The sequence below is a fragment of the Larimichthys crocea genome, chromosome XIII, assembly GCF_000972845.2.
Source record: "Larimichthys crocea isolate SSNF chromosome XIII, L_crocea_2.0, whole genome shotgun sequence".
In the NCBI taxonomy this organism is placed as follows: domain Eukaryota; kingdom Metazoa; phylum Chordata; class Actinopteri; family Sciaenidae; genus Larimichthys; species Larimichthys crocea.
Window position 1 is genome coordinate 12,397,206 of NC_040023.1, and position 15,898 is coordinate 12,413,103.

General features: G+C 40.8%; 3 protein-coding genes across 9 annotated transcripts in view; 2 read left to right on the forward strand and 1 right to left on the reverse strand.

Annotated features, from left to right (window-relative positions):
* The window catches only part of col14a1b (collagen, type XIV, alpha 1b), a 130,765-nt gene that overhangs the window by 4,762 nt on the left and 110,105 nt on the right, over window positions 1–15,898 (reverse strand). For all 6 annotated transcript variants that reach the window (XR_003463533.1, XM_027286561.1, XM_027286559.1 and 3 more), the window contains 10 exons: window positions 5,381–5,476; window positions 5,192–5,245; window positions 4,438–4,491; window positions 3,854–3,907; window positions 3,646–3,717; window positions 1,829–1,864; window positions 1,590–1,656; window positions 1,278–1,466; window positions 882–959; window positions 633–788 (listed from right to left, as the gene is read on the reverse strand). Coding sequence is in view for 5 of the 6 variants with exons in the window: in XM_027286561.1 (XP_027142362.1) it covers window positions 633–788; window positions 882–959; window positions 1,278–1,466; window positions 1,590–1,656; window positions 1,829–1,864; window positions 3,646–3,717; window positions 3,854–3,907; window positions 4,438–4,491; window positions 5,192–5,245; window positions 5,381–5,476 (856 nt within the window). In the remaining variant the exon portion in view is untranslated. The remainder of the gene's footprint in view (window positions 1–632; window positions 789–881; window positions 960–1,277; window positions 1,467–1,589; window positions 1,657–1,828; window positions 1,865–3,645; window positions 3,718–3,853; window positions 3,908–4,437; window positions 4,492–5,191; window positions 5,246–5,380; window positions 5,477–15,898) is intronic.
* LOC109142677 (CD209 antigen-like protein D) lies at window positions 7,172–10,243 on the forward strand. Its single transcript, XM_019277166.2, has 6 exons — window positions 7,172–7,719; window positions 8,157–8,267; window positions 8,380–8,484; window positions 8,583–8,707; window positions 8,951–9,069; window positions 9,580–10,243. Exons 1-6 carry the CDS (start codon window positions 7,557–7,559, stop codon window positions 9,701–9,703), a joined length of 747 nt encoding a protein of 248 aa, XP_019132711.2. The 5' UTR covers window positions 7,172–7,556; the 3' UTR covers window positions 9,704–10,243.
* The window catches only part of LOC113747302 (uncharacterized), a 9,760-nt gene continuing 4,966 nt past the window's right edge, over window positions 11,105–15,898 (forward strand). The window contains exons 1-5 of one of the 2 annotated variants that reach the window (XM_027286698.1): window positions 11,105–11,398; window positions 11,614–11,688; window positions 11,921–12,106; window positions 12,518–12,586; window positions 12,684–12,726. In XM_027286698.1, coding sequence (XP_027142499.1) covers window positions 11,239–11,398; window positions 11,614–11,688; window positions 11,921–12,106; window positions 12,518–12,586; window positions 12,684–12,703 — 510 coding nt within the window. In that variant the 5' untranslated portion in view covers window positions 11,105–11,238 and the 3' untranslated portion in view covers window positions 12,704–12,726. Of the gene's footprint in view, window positions 11,399–11,613; window positions 11,689–11,920; window positions 12,107–12,517; window positions 12,587–12,683; window positions 12,727–15,898 lie in introns of those variants that run through there. The other variant, XM_027286699.1, reaches the window with a different exon arrangement.

Here is a 15,898-nt window from a genome sequence, read left to right on the forward strand (position 1 = left end):
ATCGCGGGGTCTCTCGTATGTCCAGGATTCTCGTGATCTCGTGTGAATACGGCCGGCTCGCTCCACTGCCGTAACACGGCTGACACGCGTCCGGTGTGAGTTGACGCCGGGCAAAGGATGCAGCTAAAACGCGGCGCAGCCGTCACGCTGCTGTAACGCCTCCTGTGTGAGTCCCGTGTAACACCTCGTTAGCTCAAAAACTGTACAAAATCTCACACGGCTGTTGGTATTAACGCGGAGCTCTGCATCCGATCAGCGATTGTATTTCAAGATGTTTCACCTTCAAATACACCGAGTGTGGGATGGACATGGCGACATGCAGCCTGTTTAACTCGACTGAATTAGACATTTCACTCGACGACCTTCAATCAAAAGACATGCTGAGCACTGAAAAGCTTTCACACGCAGTCATAAAGTCTCCACATATTTAAACAAGCTGAAGAGTTTTCTGTAATTTAAGGCAAACGGAGACTAATCAGTTCATTTCTGAAGGTTGTGTTCCTGTGGTTGCTGTAGATACACGGCACACACAGCGAGCTGTGGTACAGAGGTGGAACCGTGCGCCAGGTGTGCTTCAGTACTCTTCAATGATACTTTACCAACCAAGTCTGGATTTAAGGGACCCTACGTACCTCCAACATTGTAACCCACACATGAGTTCTGGTCGCAGTATCCGGGAGGTCCAGCAGAGCCGACGGGTCCAGGGACTCCAGGCCGACCAGGAGCTCCTGGATTTCCAGGTCGCCCTGAAGTACCCTGGCTGCCCGGTCTGCCCTGGCCTTGGGGACCTGAGAGGCGAGGAGTGAAACAATAAGATCAGGAGGACCAGATCCAGAACTTCTGTGGAAATGACGGGTACGTCTGTGTATGGTTTCATTTACCAGGAGGTCCTGGAGGTCCTCTGGGGCCTTGGACTCCGACACCTTGAGATCCTTTCTCACCCTTTTCGCCTGATTGACCTGGACAAACAAAACGGTGCTGTAATGTGCTGTAAGAAGTCTCATGTTTGTTTCGACCAGAAAGACACCAACAGAACAGAGATCGTACTGTGTGGATCAACATTAGTGGACTAATGTCAGGATACTCAGCTGTGTGGTGTAAACCACGCCACCTGATGGTTCAACACCCTAAAGCATGTCCTGCTTTAACATCATGCTGTGTGGAAGAAGACTTCAGACTGAAATCATTAACCTGTTGACTTATTAGAAAGAATGCAGCTTTCACTGCAGCTCCGTCCACTACAGGTTCATTACATCATAACTGCTGCTCTCCCTCACCTCTTTCTCCTGGCTGTCCGTTCTGTCCGTTCTGTCCCGGGAAGCCAGGTCTGCCTGGGGGTCCCTGTTCTCCCTGCGACCCTGGAGGTCCCTGTCTGCCAGGCTCTCCTGGGGGTCCTGGCACAGTGCGGATGGAGACTGGTGGACTGGGTACGTGGTTCAGGATGGAGTTGTAGCGCGCCATGTGACCTGAAAACGGGAAAAGAGGATGATGTTCCTTACTGACAGTTGTGAAGATTAACCAGAGCCTGATGGACTTAACAAGTGTTAATCCCTCGAGTGTGAATACACACAGAGTGTGTTCTTACTCACTCTGAATCAGCTGCTCGCAGACCTGCCTGGCAATGGCCTGAACTGAAGCTGCCGACTGGAGGTCACCCTGCAGACACACAAGCACAAGGACTGCTCATATTTCTACTGATGGTTTAAACCATGATGCATCCTGAATGATTGAGTCCCATTTTGAAACAACACAAAGTGTGCACTAAGAATGTTTCTTCAATCTGCTTATTGCTCTAAATAAAAGCAGCTTTCAGTCTTCGGACACTTACCCGTTCACCTTTCTCCCCTTTGCCTCCAGGAGGACCCTGAAACAAGAACCAATGACACATGTTCAGAGTTTATAGACCAGCGTACATCCCTGATCATCTCTAACAGCAACAAGACTTTTTCTCTTCACGTCTTACAAATCTGGGATTTCTCTTTTTCCCTTTTTCTTCCTATGATGAACTCAGATCTGACAACAGGTGAATTGCGACTTTGAATGTTCTTGTCCTGTTTGTTTCAGCTGCATTATCTACTTTAATATTTTTGCATCAACAAAAAGACACACAGAGAATCAGAACCAGTAACAGTAACCTTCAGCTGGGGATCCTGTAACCGTGGTGTATTTATTGAACGTAGAAACATGCAGCCGCGGAGCGCCGACTGAACGCTGGATTATCTTCATCAGACGGACTGCGAGCAGATGGTTAAAAAGCGTCTGAAATTTCAGCTTTTATCTTTAACGCTATTAAAAAAAACAGCACTATATTTTCCTCCAGTAAATTCACATTAAGACCAATTGACAATAGTGTTGTAATTAGTTAAGGAGGGCTCTTTGCAGTCCACCCACGTATCTGTAATTACATGCTTGACAACATTTTTTTTTTCCACAGCCACGCAAAGTAATTTGTCAGCAGTTTGTTTCACCTCCCACAGAATCTCATTTCTTTTCCGGCGGTGCAGTTGAAATGTGATTTACTGTCTGTGAACATTTCATTTAATCACGAGGAATAAATGCCAAAGCAAAGAATGGCCACGTTTTTTAAATGATCTCTCATACACATATCAGCAGCTACAGAGGTAAACGACGTGACAGATTGTGCTCGTGTGTTCAGAGCAGCGAGCGGAGCGTTCGCCTGCTCATCAGTCCACGTGCAGACAGGACGAGTCCACCTGCTGGTTTTACTGAGAGGTTTTTATTTACTGTTCGTAGGAGGAGCAGTGTGCTTCAAAAACACAACGACAGGCACGATTCAGACCAGGTCAGCTGCAGCGAGAACGCCAGTCTTCTCATTCACCTGCCTGGTGGTAGTTAGACTAGGCTGACCAGTCAAACTGCTCCACAGTCAGCCTGAAACATCACTGAAGCTAAACTATCCAGGCAGAGTTCATGGGCCAGTTGCGTCCTCAGTTTATGCTGCTAAATAGTCTCATGGGTTCTCACAGGACAGTGACAATACAAACATATGACGATCTTACAGACCATGATGCATGGCTGCAGATTAAACTGGTTCTGGTTGTGGTGACACCTGAAGACGATGTTCCAGTTCTTTACAGCGTCCTCTACACACACTTCACTAGAACTCATCCTGTGCAGCCCTGACTCGCATGCACTAACAAAGCTAAAGGCTACAGCAGATGATTCGGAGGTTTTCAGTTCTAAACTCTCACTGACTGTCAGATACTGAGCCAGCAGCTGGTGCTCTGGGGGGCGCTTACACATCTAATTAAACAGCTTGTTTCTCCTAATCTGAGCATGTGTAGTATTCATCCTGTAAAGAAACATTCATACAGAGATAATGACACTAACTGCTCCTGGCACTCGGCCTGTCTTTGTTTAGCAGAGTGGAATAAGTTCTGTCAGTTTTTAAGAAGGCAGGTTGAGTTTTTCTTAAACACAGATACTGTTCTGTTCTCTGCCCAGCCCGGGGACCTTCACACCAGACAGGAATCTGTTAATCCTGACTGACGTGACTTCCTGCCTCCTTCTGGATGATTCCATATTTGTCCAGCAGCTTTAAAAAAACAAGCTGTTCTTTGTTACGGGCTGGGGAGGGAAAGGGTTAATGAGAAGAGGCAGCTCTAGTGTATCGTCTTCACTCACCGGTGGTCCCAGGTCTCCCTGTTTTCCTGGAGGGCCTGTGTTGCCTGGGGACCCTGGAGCTCCGGGAGTCCCCTGAAAAAAATCAGAGTCGACTTTACGCATGTGAGGAACTTACCAATCTCCTACTGTCGCAGATTAAACCAGAGGCGTCCACGTTTCAAACTCGCACGCGACAGATGAACAAAGTCAAAACTTAATAATCACTTACGATCGTTCCTGAGGGACCCTGTCTGCCCGGCGGGCCGTCTTTGCCTGGCAGTCCCTGTGCAGGAAAGCAGATCCATATGTTGCTGTTGTTGGTGTTTATGTGCATAGTTTGGGAAGGTGTTTCATCACAAGACTCGTTTCTACACGTGACATAAATATCTGTATGATAATAAATCATCATCATCTCATTTCTTAGATTTGTTAGATATTTTCATGCTCAGCTCATCGGCTTGCATTTTGTAAATACATATGAGTAGTAGCAGCAACTGTAGAAATGAAATCAGTAGTAGTACAGCTGGAGTTGTGCAGTAGTTGCAGTAGAGGACGCAGTAGTATAGCACTGATATCAGTAGATGTCAGTGTGTTAACAGCTGTGGTGCGTTGAGTAGTCACTCTTTATCTCATGTATGAGGATGTTTTGTTATTTTAAAGAATCTGTCCTGAGTTTAATTATAAATTAGAAGTACGTAACGCTTTAGGGCACACACCATTATAGTCTAACACATTTAAATATCAGTCTGTAGCATTAGAATGGGCAGAGGTGTTAGTGTTGGTATGAACAGTAATGTTTACGGGGTGACTCACTCTCTGTCCTGAAGGTCCTTCTCTGCCCTGAGCTCCAGCTCTGCCAGGGACTCCCTGAGACAGCGAGAGAGCAGAGGTCAGATCAAATCAAGAGTTCATCATGTAAACTTGTTATTATGCAGTCAGCACAGCTTCTGTTTCAGGCCGCTAAAACATTTCTAGACATGTATCATATAAGTACCGAGTCCAGCTGGAGACGTTTGTTTGTTTCTGATACTATCGACTTTCCAATAAAGTCCAACATGGCAGAAATGAAGCTGCTGTGTTGTTGCACAAACACTAATATTGGATCTTCCTGTAGCATCACAGTCTCTGGGAATAGAAATCAACCTTTTGCAAATGGCACCATTATTCAAAATCTGACAACTGTTTGCTTCCAAAAGGTCAAATTAGTCCTGGTAATTTACAGAAAAGCAGTAATTACTTGTCTGATGCTGCAGATGTTCCTGAAACAGCCGACTGTCCGATGTTTTGTTTCTACTAATGTTAATCCATATGTGTCTACAAGTACAATTCTACTGAGCCACCATCACAACAAACAATCTGCATAATAATTAGCAGAATGAAAATCAATCATAGTAAACAAGTTTAGCAGCTGTTTGAACCTGATTTTGTTAAATGTTGTGACCGCAGATATTTAGTACCAGATACAACGTACAACAGTCACATAGACAAATATGTATGACTCTGTGAGCAGAAAGAAAATTTACTGTAATACCAAACAATCATGAATTATTAGGACTTATTTTTGTACCTGTGCTCCTTGTTGTCCAGCTTCACCTTTCTGTCCTCTCTCTCCTGGAGGACCCTACAGACAAAAAATATGTATGTAGGTATAGTAGGTATTATATAATACTGTCAGAATAAACTGAGGATGACGTGGGTGAGCTTTATAGTGACACTGAGAACTGGACAGTAGTCATTGTGTGTGTGTTCGTCATACTGGGGGTCCAATGATGGAGCGTCCACTTGGTCCCTGTTGTCCTTGGGGTCCCTGAGGTCCTGGTACACCGGTATCACCTACTGGACCCGTTGGGCCCTGAAGAGAGAGAGACAGAGAGAGAGAGAGAGAGAGAGAGAGAGAGTTGGCCAGGTTGACGTCATGAGGCAGCGTTGGTTCTTGTTCATTATAATGCATCACTCGTCATGCATGACGGCCGTGTCATTCCTGACACCTACCTCCATCTGTAAGCACATTATTGGGCTGATATTGTCGGTCACAGAAACATTTCTAAACGTCCTAACAGCACAGAGACTGACTGCAGTACTGCATGTGAGTCCAGGGTTAACCCTGCTAACACTGGGATGCTGGATGAGCCTGAAGACTAGAAGTTCTATTAAAGCTCTGAACTTGCACGGTGACTGTAAAAAGGCCACGAGTTCTGCAGCTCTTAAGGCTCTTAATCCCAGGCCTTAAGACGTCCTATTGTTAATTCAAGTGTCTTTGCTCCAAAATATAGGTGTGATTTTACTTTTACACATCCATATACATGGATTCCTTCATAGGAAGTGGTACGTTGGTAGAACATCATCTGATTTACACTTTTCTGTGGATTCTTTAATAATTTTTTCTATTGCTGCTGGTTGACGGTCTGCAATGTGGTTGGCATTTTGAGGTCTATAGAAATCTGCTAACTCAGACATGCATCAGTACCCCACGGTGTTTAATACGGCAGTCTTCATTGCATATGTTGGGTGGGTACTGTTGCTGTATACTGTGAAGTGCCATATCTAAAGGTCTATCGAGCAGTGTACTGTACAACAGAGTAGTTGCATTACGCTGAGGATATCGGTTTCTATTTTCAGGGTGTTATTTAATTTCTGTTAAAAGCTCGTCACTGCTTCTCCTGCGTTTGATGTGATGAAAGTCTTGTTGTCTAATACCTCATTTGAAATGTTGAATTTAACATCAACTTGACTTTACACAGGGAGGAAATGCTGAGCCTCTTTGACAGGAAGAGTGAAGTGTTTTTCAGTGATCACGAGATAAAGCTGGTGAAAGTTTAAGTTCTTTTTTTTCAATTTAGTGCAACGCCTGCATGCACAAATCAATATACAACGCTGTGCAACTGAGTTCTCAGAGAGTAAAATTAATACTAAATGGCTTTGTTTGGTTTGTAAAGTTTCATTAGCTCAACTCTGAAATGGTTTTCTGTTTATACTTTTTTTTGACATTTCGTCGAAGGTGTAACATCTGATGGTAGCGATAAGAGAATGTCACATCCGTAGCAAACATTTTAACTCTGTATATGCGTCAGTTGTGCTGAAGTGATTCAGATCAGAATTGTAAAATAAATGAATGAATAATCAAACCAGGGCAGTTTGAAAGCATTTTGTTGGATGTTTAAGTCTTTATATCAGGGGTCGGCAAATATGTTTGGACCCGGGCCAATTTTTTTCCCGACAATTCCACCGCAGGCCATGACCATGCTTTCCTTGGGGGGGAATTGTTGTATTTTTGACAGAAAACATGAGGTTTAAAAGATATATTTAAACATATATATGTATGTACATATATATATATTTAAAAATAAATCAACGTCATCTAGCGGGCCAGATATAATTGATGGCGGGCCAGTTTTGGCCCGCGGGCCGCTAATTGCCGACCCCTGCTTTATATGGTGTTTGTGTCACATGATTTGATTCTGATAAACAGCATTTTGACATCATTATCAGTAAAAAATCTAAATTCTATGAACACGCTGCTCTAGCGTACTCAACAAACCACAGATCACTTATCAAGCCCAAAAGAGAAATAAAGGGAGTCGGCTCACCTTTATTTCTGAATTTCTTTTTTTTTTTTTTGTGAATATCCCAAATAAACTAAAAGAAAACAAAACAAGGATTTCATCATTTCATCGTTTTAAAAAATCACATGGATTGGATTGTTTTTGCCAAGCAGCAATGAAAATGTGGCAGTGTATGCATGCTCCTGCTGTTACTTCCTGTTTGATGAAACCTGACTAGCACATATAGAGACAGAGAGACCTTGGCAGAAAACACGGACAGCAGCATGAGAACACAGAACAAAGTTATATTTAGGATTTAGAAATACAAACTACACCTTCAACAATCTGTGTAGCTGCCGTAAGAAAGTAAATTGAGACTCACAATTTAAAATGTCTTCCAACATTTACGAAGACCTAAATCTGACTGAGAATGTGAGATACTGCAAAGGAGCCAGAGGGGACGGAGGAGTGAAAGTGGAGAGAGTGGTCGACATCTACGAGAGTGCAGGCACCGTCAACGACCAACATGTTGATCGTTCAACACAGGATCTAGGTACGTGGGGATTAAATACTCTAATACTAAATATTACTGTTAATATCAAAAGAAACAACAGAGTGTGTGTATGTGGGTGTCTATTTAAATTAGGTTCAGCCATATCTTGCATTTTTAAAATGAAATTGTAATAATTCTTCATGAAAAAGTGTCCTTGATGTTGTAGTGCCTTCTCAGCTGCCTGTACATTTGTTGTTAATCGTTATTAATAGTTCCCTGTGTTTTTAGTACCAAGCTGTGGCTTTTATATTAAAAATTTGAGCCAGGTAATGAAATGATTTTAATATTAAGCAGGGTTTGGAACTGTGCTTTGCATTACGTCTTTGAGCTTGTTTTTGCTCCTTCCCCTCTGACAGCCTCTGGTTAGGATTGTGTTAGATGTTTGATGTTTGCTTAATAAAAAATGTGTTCTCTGTGTGTGCACTTTGCCTCTGCAGGAGCACACACTCAAAAGCGTCTTTCAATTGTCCAAAGAAACTCCTTTAGAGCAGCTGCACTGATTCTGGGTCTCCTGCTGGTAGTTGCAGTCGTTGTCCTGTCCAAACTCTGTGAGGACCTTGTCTTTATTTTTAAATCATATCCTCAGTAACTCAAAACTTTGATCATTTAGGTTTGACTTGAAATCGCTGCCCTGTCTCTTTTTGCTCTGGTTTTCACCAGATATTTCAGCCAGTTCTGCCAAACATAGACACATAAACCGTTATGAGAAACTGCACACTGCTTATGAGGAGCTGAAAAAAGGTCTATGTGGGAATAACTCTGAAGGTGAGAAGAAACAGCAGACTTTAAGTCTTGTTAATTTGTCATAAAATTATTTGAAATCTCTCACTAAAACACTTTTGACAATAAGACGTTTCTTGAAGGATGGAAGGGATTTGGATGCAGTTGTTACCACAAATCTACTGAGATGAAAAACTGGACAGAGAGCAGGAAAGCCTGTCAGGACAGGGGAGCAGATCTGGTGACAATAAACAACAAGGAAGAACAGGTGAGTGTCTGCCAGTAAAAGTGTCTGTGCTTTAATGTAAGTCTGTTTTTATTTGTTTGTGATAAGTTTGGACAGAAACACCACTTAAAAGAAACCTTCTTCGATGACTTCATGAGTTAGAAACCACAGCAACAACAGAGTTCATCACTTTTTAGTGTCCCCTGGAAATATGGACTACCAAAGACTACTATCACTCTCATGTACAGAGAAATAATGATGTGCTCTTTTTTTAAAAATGATCAGAATTTCCTCTTGGAGCTGGATGAACATGGAGATTTCTGGGTCGGTCTGCAGTCAGTGAGAAATCCGACCAGCTGGAAACATGAATGGGAATGGGTGGACAAATCCAGACCAGGATACGAGTGAGAATTTTAATTTATTTGTTTTATTCACAATATATTTCAGGATCATTGTTCATACCTGTCCTTTACTTGTTCACACGTGATTCTACCTAATGGCTAAATAAAATAAGAAAAACTAATTGTAAATAGTAATTCATATGATATGAATTAATGAATGATTTATTGTTCACTGAACAATTCAACCCATGATTTTAACATGGTGTGGGTGGTGTGTAGCTGAAAATTAATCTAAATCTGGACAAACTGATGTGAAAAACTTTGTGCCTCATAGTCAAGAAGTCAAAAAACAAAAGAGGTTGAAGCCTCTGATCTCAGCAGCTCATCATGATGAACTTACAGTTTACTGTTCTACCACACGAGGGCACCAACATGATGTATTAATGCTTTTCTGTGTTGATTTTGGAATCCAAACATTTCATTTCACTTTCTGAAACTCTTGACATATTGACATATGTAAAGAAACTAAATATAAGGCTTATAGAGAATTACAATGTGGTGCTTGTTCTACAGGGCATGGAACGTAAAGGTGAATGTAAATCCTCTGGAGGGGGCTGCAGGATACATTGATCTGGAGGAAACATTGCAACACAGCAACAATGGATCCAAACAATGGATCTGTGAGAAACAGATGTAATGGAAAATGTATATGACATGATTGTGTGTTCTTTATTATAACCATATATAGCCATGCTTGATCTCAGTAATATTCTGAACTGTTTTTTAAGTATAACACTGTGTGCCTTATAGTCTTGTTTGGTTTTACTCAGTGCCTTTCACCTAGAAATCTTTCTCATTTATGTAAGTTGTTCGTAGCTGTTTGACGTATAAACTTGACCTTGGTTCACATGGTCAAGCAGAGCTTGTTAGTGAGGTTTGACAGTGATGAATACATTCCACTGTAATACATAGTAAATGAGGAATACTGCTAGCAGTGTGTAAGAATCAGCGTGGGACTGCCCCACCTGTACGTTTCCTCTTGCAAGAATAAAATGACAAAACCTTCAAGGATCAACTGATTGACTCAAGATCTTTGTTTTGTATTGGTGGCTGTTTTCCAGAAAATTTCAGCAACACAGATGTCATGAGAGTTTCCTTGTAACTCTGTGAGTCTAACGTGATATAATAGGTTCCAGTCTACATAATAAAGGCATGCCTGAGAAAATGAGTTTACAAAATAACATAACACACACACGGACACACACATACTGGCAACAAAACTGAGAAAGCAGCATCTCCTGCTAGTATCACTCTCAGTTTGTACACTGATGTATTTATAGTTTGTCTAAATAATTTCATGCATCCAAAGATGCAATGCAGTGTCTGTCCTGTCCAGGAAACCATCAACGCTTCAAGGTTTTTATTTAGAACATTCAAATGAAAAGGGGGTGTGTTTCTTCTAATGTTGCTACTTCTTTAAACTTACCAATTGAAATTAGACAGAAGACGTGCCAAGACTCTGACAGCAGCAACAGCACGGTGCATTAAGTTATTGAATTTAGCTCTCTACTATAGTTAGTACTGCATACTACACTTGTAATCATCATATTAAGGTTTTAATATATAGCATAGTACCAATGAACACAGTGCAGTTACAGTAAGTGAAGTGCAGCTACCGTTCAGCTGCATCAGTCCTCTCAAGATGTCCTCAGATAATAATCGATCCTTAGCAAGGAAACAATGCCTGTTACAGCGTCCTGCTGTTGCAGTTGTAATAAATATTAACCAATTTATATAATACATTTTTTTTGGGTAATTTAGCTACAAATATTGTCGAAGATAAAAACAAAAAGGACCAGCCAGAGTGCCAGGTTGTCAGTGTTCCTTATGCCTTTGCCTTCCAGCAACCTGAATCTGAACCCTGTACAATGACTGCCTGCCTACCTGCCTCCTCTGAACTCTGTGCCCTGCAACCTTAACCCTAAAAGAATCAGTCTGTAATATTTATTGGTATCCTGCGCTGTAGTTGGGGATTATAAGTGCTTTCACTCACCCTCCTGTCTAATTTATTTTCACCCCTTAAAGCACACTTCCTGATTTATTGCAAAACAGTATGTGTGCTGATGCATATCTGTATCTGTGGTTTATCTTGCTATTTCCTTGCTGTTCCCTGATTGAAAGCTGTAACACACACAGACAAACTCTTCATTAAGAGTTCTTTGACCTCCCAAGATGTCTGCAGACGCTGAAGCACCAAGTTTAAATTTGAATGTGAGATATAGCAGAGAAGACAAAAAGAACAAAGGACAGCAAGAGGATATCCAGGTGGAGAGCTACGAGGATCAAGAGACTTTAAAACTTGGACATGCTGATCTCAGATCCCATAAAGTTGGTAAGTACAAAACAACCACAAAAATATTTGTGCATGTTTGATTAAATACTGAATACTGTTTAATGTCACTTGAGTTAAAATGTCATAGTTCTTACTGAGCAGATGTCTGCAATTGACGGACGATATAATCAACAATTTTTAAAAAAACACTTTTAAATGTGTTACATAAAAATATTTGAATGTACTGTGTCTCACTCAAAACAATCTCTCTGGAGCCCATAGAAGGCGTTTTGCTACTGCGATCATTCTGGTGCTGTATCTTCTGATATTGGCCGGAGTCTTCATGCGCTGTGAGGATTTACTTTTCCTTCTATAATAACTTATCAGACTCTACTTGAGCTCTGACAGTTTGGTCATTTTCTGACATTGTAATCTTTTTTTGGCAGCCAAGACAGAGAAATTACAGGTTCAGAGTTTGACAGTGATATTTACTAAAACACACAAAGAGATTTGACACTGTCATTACAGTAAATCTGAATGATTTCATGATGTTCATTGTCTTTTTGTTTCTGTTATCACCAGACATTTCTGTCACATTGGATCAAAAAACTTTGGTGATGGAAAAAGAGCAGCTCATGATCACTCTGAACCAGACACAAGCCAGAATCACCAATCTCACTCAAGAGAACGATGAGCTACAGACCAGATATGACAGCCTGAGCAATGAGAACAGCCGGTTGAAGACTGAAAATATGAACATGAAAGCAGGTAGAGCTTGTTAAAACACAGATCTTTAATCTTGTCAATGTGACGTTAGCTTGACTTTTTTCACCAATTTGAAATCTTGCGTGGCAGTCTGTGTGGTGTGATGATGTCTGCCTTTCATATATTATACTTCAATTATGATATGATCCCAAACTATTTGTTTATTATATATTTCTATTATCATTATTCGAATACCTTCTTTTTAAAAACATCATCCGTCTCTTGCTGCAGATTTGAACTTACAACTTTAACTTTATTGTCTCTGAAATCTGTCCTGCAGCCAAGAAAGAGGAATTACAGGTTCAGAGTTTGACAGTGATATTTACTAAAACACACAGAGATCTGACACTGCCATTACAGTAAATCTGAATGATTTCATGATGTTCATTGTCTTTTTGTTTCTGTTCTCACCAGATATTAACGCTCTCACTGAAGAGAGAGGCAAACTACAGAGCAGATCTTGCGTGCCAAATTTTGTCATAGGTCATACTAAGCCACACTTTGATTGTTTTTAATCTTGACAATGTGACGTTGTTTGACTTTTTTCACCAATTTGAAATTGTTTCTTCTCTGTCCTCAGGCGGTCTAGTCCCTCTCTAACCTTTCTGCATCAATGAAGCAACATCTGTGAGCTACAGAGATCCATGCAGTCAACTTGAGTCAGACACTACACTCGTGTGGTATACTCTTGTCACTGCAACATATATCCAACACCACGTTTCGATCATGCCTGTTATCTGAAGCTGTCAGTGCTCTGCTCACTCTTGAGCTGCCACACTGCTCAACTGAAGTATGCTGCCACTCACTGTTACTGCTTATGCTGCTGCTACTCATACAATACAGCATCTCAAACACCCACCTCCACCCCAGCATCCACCTGAAGGATCTGAATCTACATTCCTCTATGGGAGAAGTTATCGCCCCTAATCCTTGCATTGATTAATGTTAAATATACAAAAGCTACCAAACTCTGTAACCACTGACTTAGCCTCATACAATCTTTGACTTTTTTATTGACACTTCTTGTTGATATGATGCATGTCATGTAATGTTTTACATATTTGTTTATGCATCCAGACCATTGATTTAGTCTTGTTCTGTCATTGTGTTTATGGTTTAAATGTGACCTGTCTGCAGATGAAAATGAGCTTCAAGCTAAGATATAATAAGATGGCAACATTCACATTTGATATTGAACATGATCCCTGACAAATAAATAAATATTGATGGAAAGTCAAAACTTCTTCCATGTTTATTTGTGGTCATGCTAATTTCAGTGTAATGTTTCAGTAGAAAAAAACTGTTGTTCTACATACATGGAAAACATATTTAACTGGAGGTAAAGACAGAGTACACTGGATATAATAGTATTTGCAGTGAAGCTAGAAGGAGAAAGGAGAGCTCTCTCACCTGCCATAATCTGCCCTGCTGTGAGTTCCTCAATAAAGAACATATAACGTATCCTTGCTTTTTGTGCTGCATTTGGGTCCTACACAAGCCCGTTTCATATAGACATTGTGATAAAAATATTTGTCACATTCACGTGTCAGCTAATTATTCATCATTATTTTTATTTATTGGTAGTAGTCGTAGTGGTAATAATTGTGTGACCACAAATAAACATGGAAGAAGTTTTTGACCTTCCATCAATATTTATTATTTGTCAGGGATCAATGTTTCAATATCAAATGTGAATGTTGCCATCTTATATATTTAGTTGAAGCTCATTTTTCATCTGCAGACAGGTCACATTTAAAAACCATAAACACAATGACAGAACAAGACTAAATCAATGGTCTGGATGCATAAACAAATATGTAAACATTACATGACATGCATCATAACACAAGAAGTGTCATAAAAAAGTCAAAGATTGTATGAGGCTAAGTCAGTGGTTACAGAGTTTTGGTAGCTTTTGTATATTTAACATTAATCAATGCAAGGATTAGGGCGATAACTTCTCCATAAGGAATGTAGATTCAGATCCTTCAGGTGGGCTGGGGTGGAGGTGGGTGTTTGAGATGCTGTATTGTAGAGTAGCAGCAGCATAAGCAGAAAGTGAGTGGCAGCAAACTTCAGTTGAGCAGTGTGTGCAGCTCAAGGAGTGAGCAGAGCACGACAGCTTCAGATAACAGGCATGATCGAAACGTGGTGTTGGATATATGTTGCAGTGACAAGAGTATACCACACGAGTGTAGTGTCTGACTCAAGTTGACTGCATGGATCTCTGTAGTCACAGATGTTGCTTCATTGATGCAGAAAGGTTGAGAGAGGGACTAGACCGCCTGAGGACAGAGAAGAAACATTCAAATTGGTGAAAAAAGTCAAACAACGTCACATTGACAAGATTAAAAACAATCAAAGTGGGGCTAGTATGACCTAGACAAAATCTGGCACGCAGATCTGCTCTGTAGTTTGCCTCTTCTCTTCAGTGAGAGCGTAATATCTGGTAGAACAGAAACAAAAAGACAATGAACATCATGAAATCATTCAGATTTACTGTAAGGGCAGTGTCAGATCTCTTCTGTGTGTTAGTAAATATCACTGTCAAACTCTGAACCTGTAATTTCTCTGTCTTGGCTGCCAAAAAAAATTACAATGTCAGAAAATGACCAAACTGTCAGAGCTCAAGTACGAGTCTGATAAGTTATTATAGAAGGAAAAGTAATCCTCACAGCGCATGAAGACTCCGGCCAATATCAGAAGATACAGCACCAGAATGATCGCAGTAGCAAAACGCCTTCTATGGGCGCTGCAGAGAGATTGTTTTGAGTGAGACACAGTACATTCAAATATTTTTATGTAACACATTTTAAAAGTGTTTTTAAAAAATTGTTGATTATATCGTCCGTCAATTGCAGACATCTGCTCAGTAAGAACTATGAGCATTTTAACTCAAGTGACATTAAACAGTATTCAGTATTTAATCAAACATGCACAAATATTTTTGTGGTTGTTTGTACTTACCAACTTTGGGATCTGAGATCAGCATGTCCAAGTTTTAAAGCTCTGATCCTCGTAGCTCTCCACCTGGATTCCTCTTGCTGTCCTTTGTTCTTTTTGTCTTCTCTGCTATATCTCACATTCAAATTTAAACTTGGTGCTTCAGCGTCTGCGAACATCTTGGGAGTCAAAGAACTCGTAATGAAGAGTTTGTCTGTGTGTGTTACAGCTTTCAATCAGGGAACACAAAGGAAACAGCAGATAACCCACAGATACCAGATATGCCATTCAGCACACATCTGTTTCGCAAATAATCAGGAAGTGTGCTTTAAGGGGTGAAATAAATTAGACAGGAGGGTGAGTGAAAGCGCTTATAATCCCCAACTACAGCGCAGGTACCAATAAATCTTACAGACTGATTCTTTTAGGGTTAAGGTTGCAGGGCACAGAGTTCAGAGGAGGCAGGTAGGCAGGCAGTCATTGTATTCAGATTCCAGGTTGCTGGAAGGCAAAGGCATAAGGAACACCTGACCAACCTGGCACTCTGGCTGGTCCTTTTTGTTTTTATCTTCGACAATATTTGTAGCTAAATTACCCAAAAAAAGTATTATATAAATTGGTTAATATTTATTACAACGCAACAGCAGGACGCTGTAACAGGCATTGTTCCTTGCTAAGGATCGTTATTATCTGAGGACATCTTGAGAGGACTGATGCAGCTGAACGGTAAGCGCACTTCACTTACTGTAACTGCACGTGTTCATTGTACTATGCATATATTTAAAACCTTAATATGATGATTACACAGTGTGTATGCAGTACTAACTATGAGAGAGAGCTAAATTCAATAAA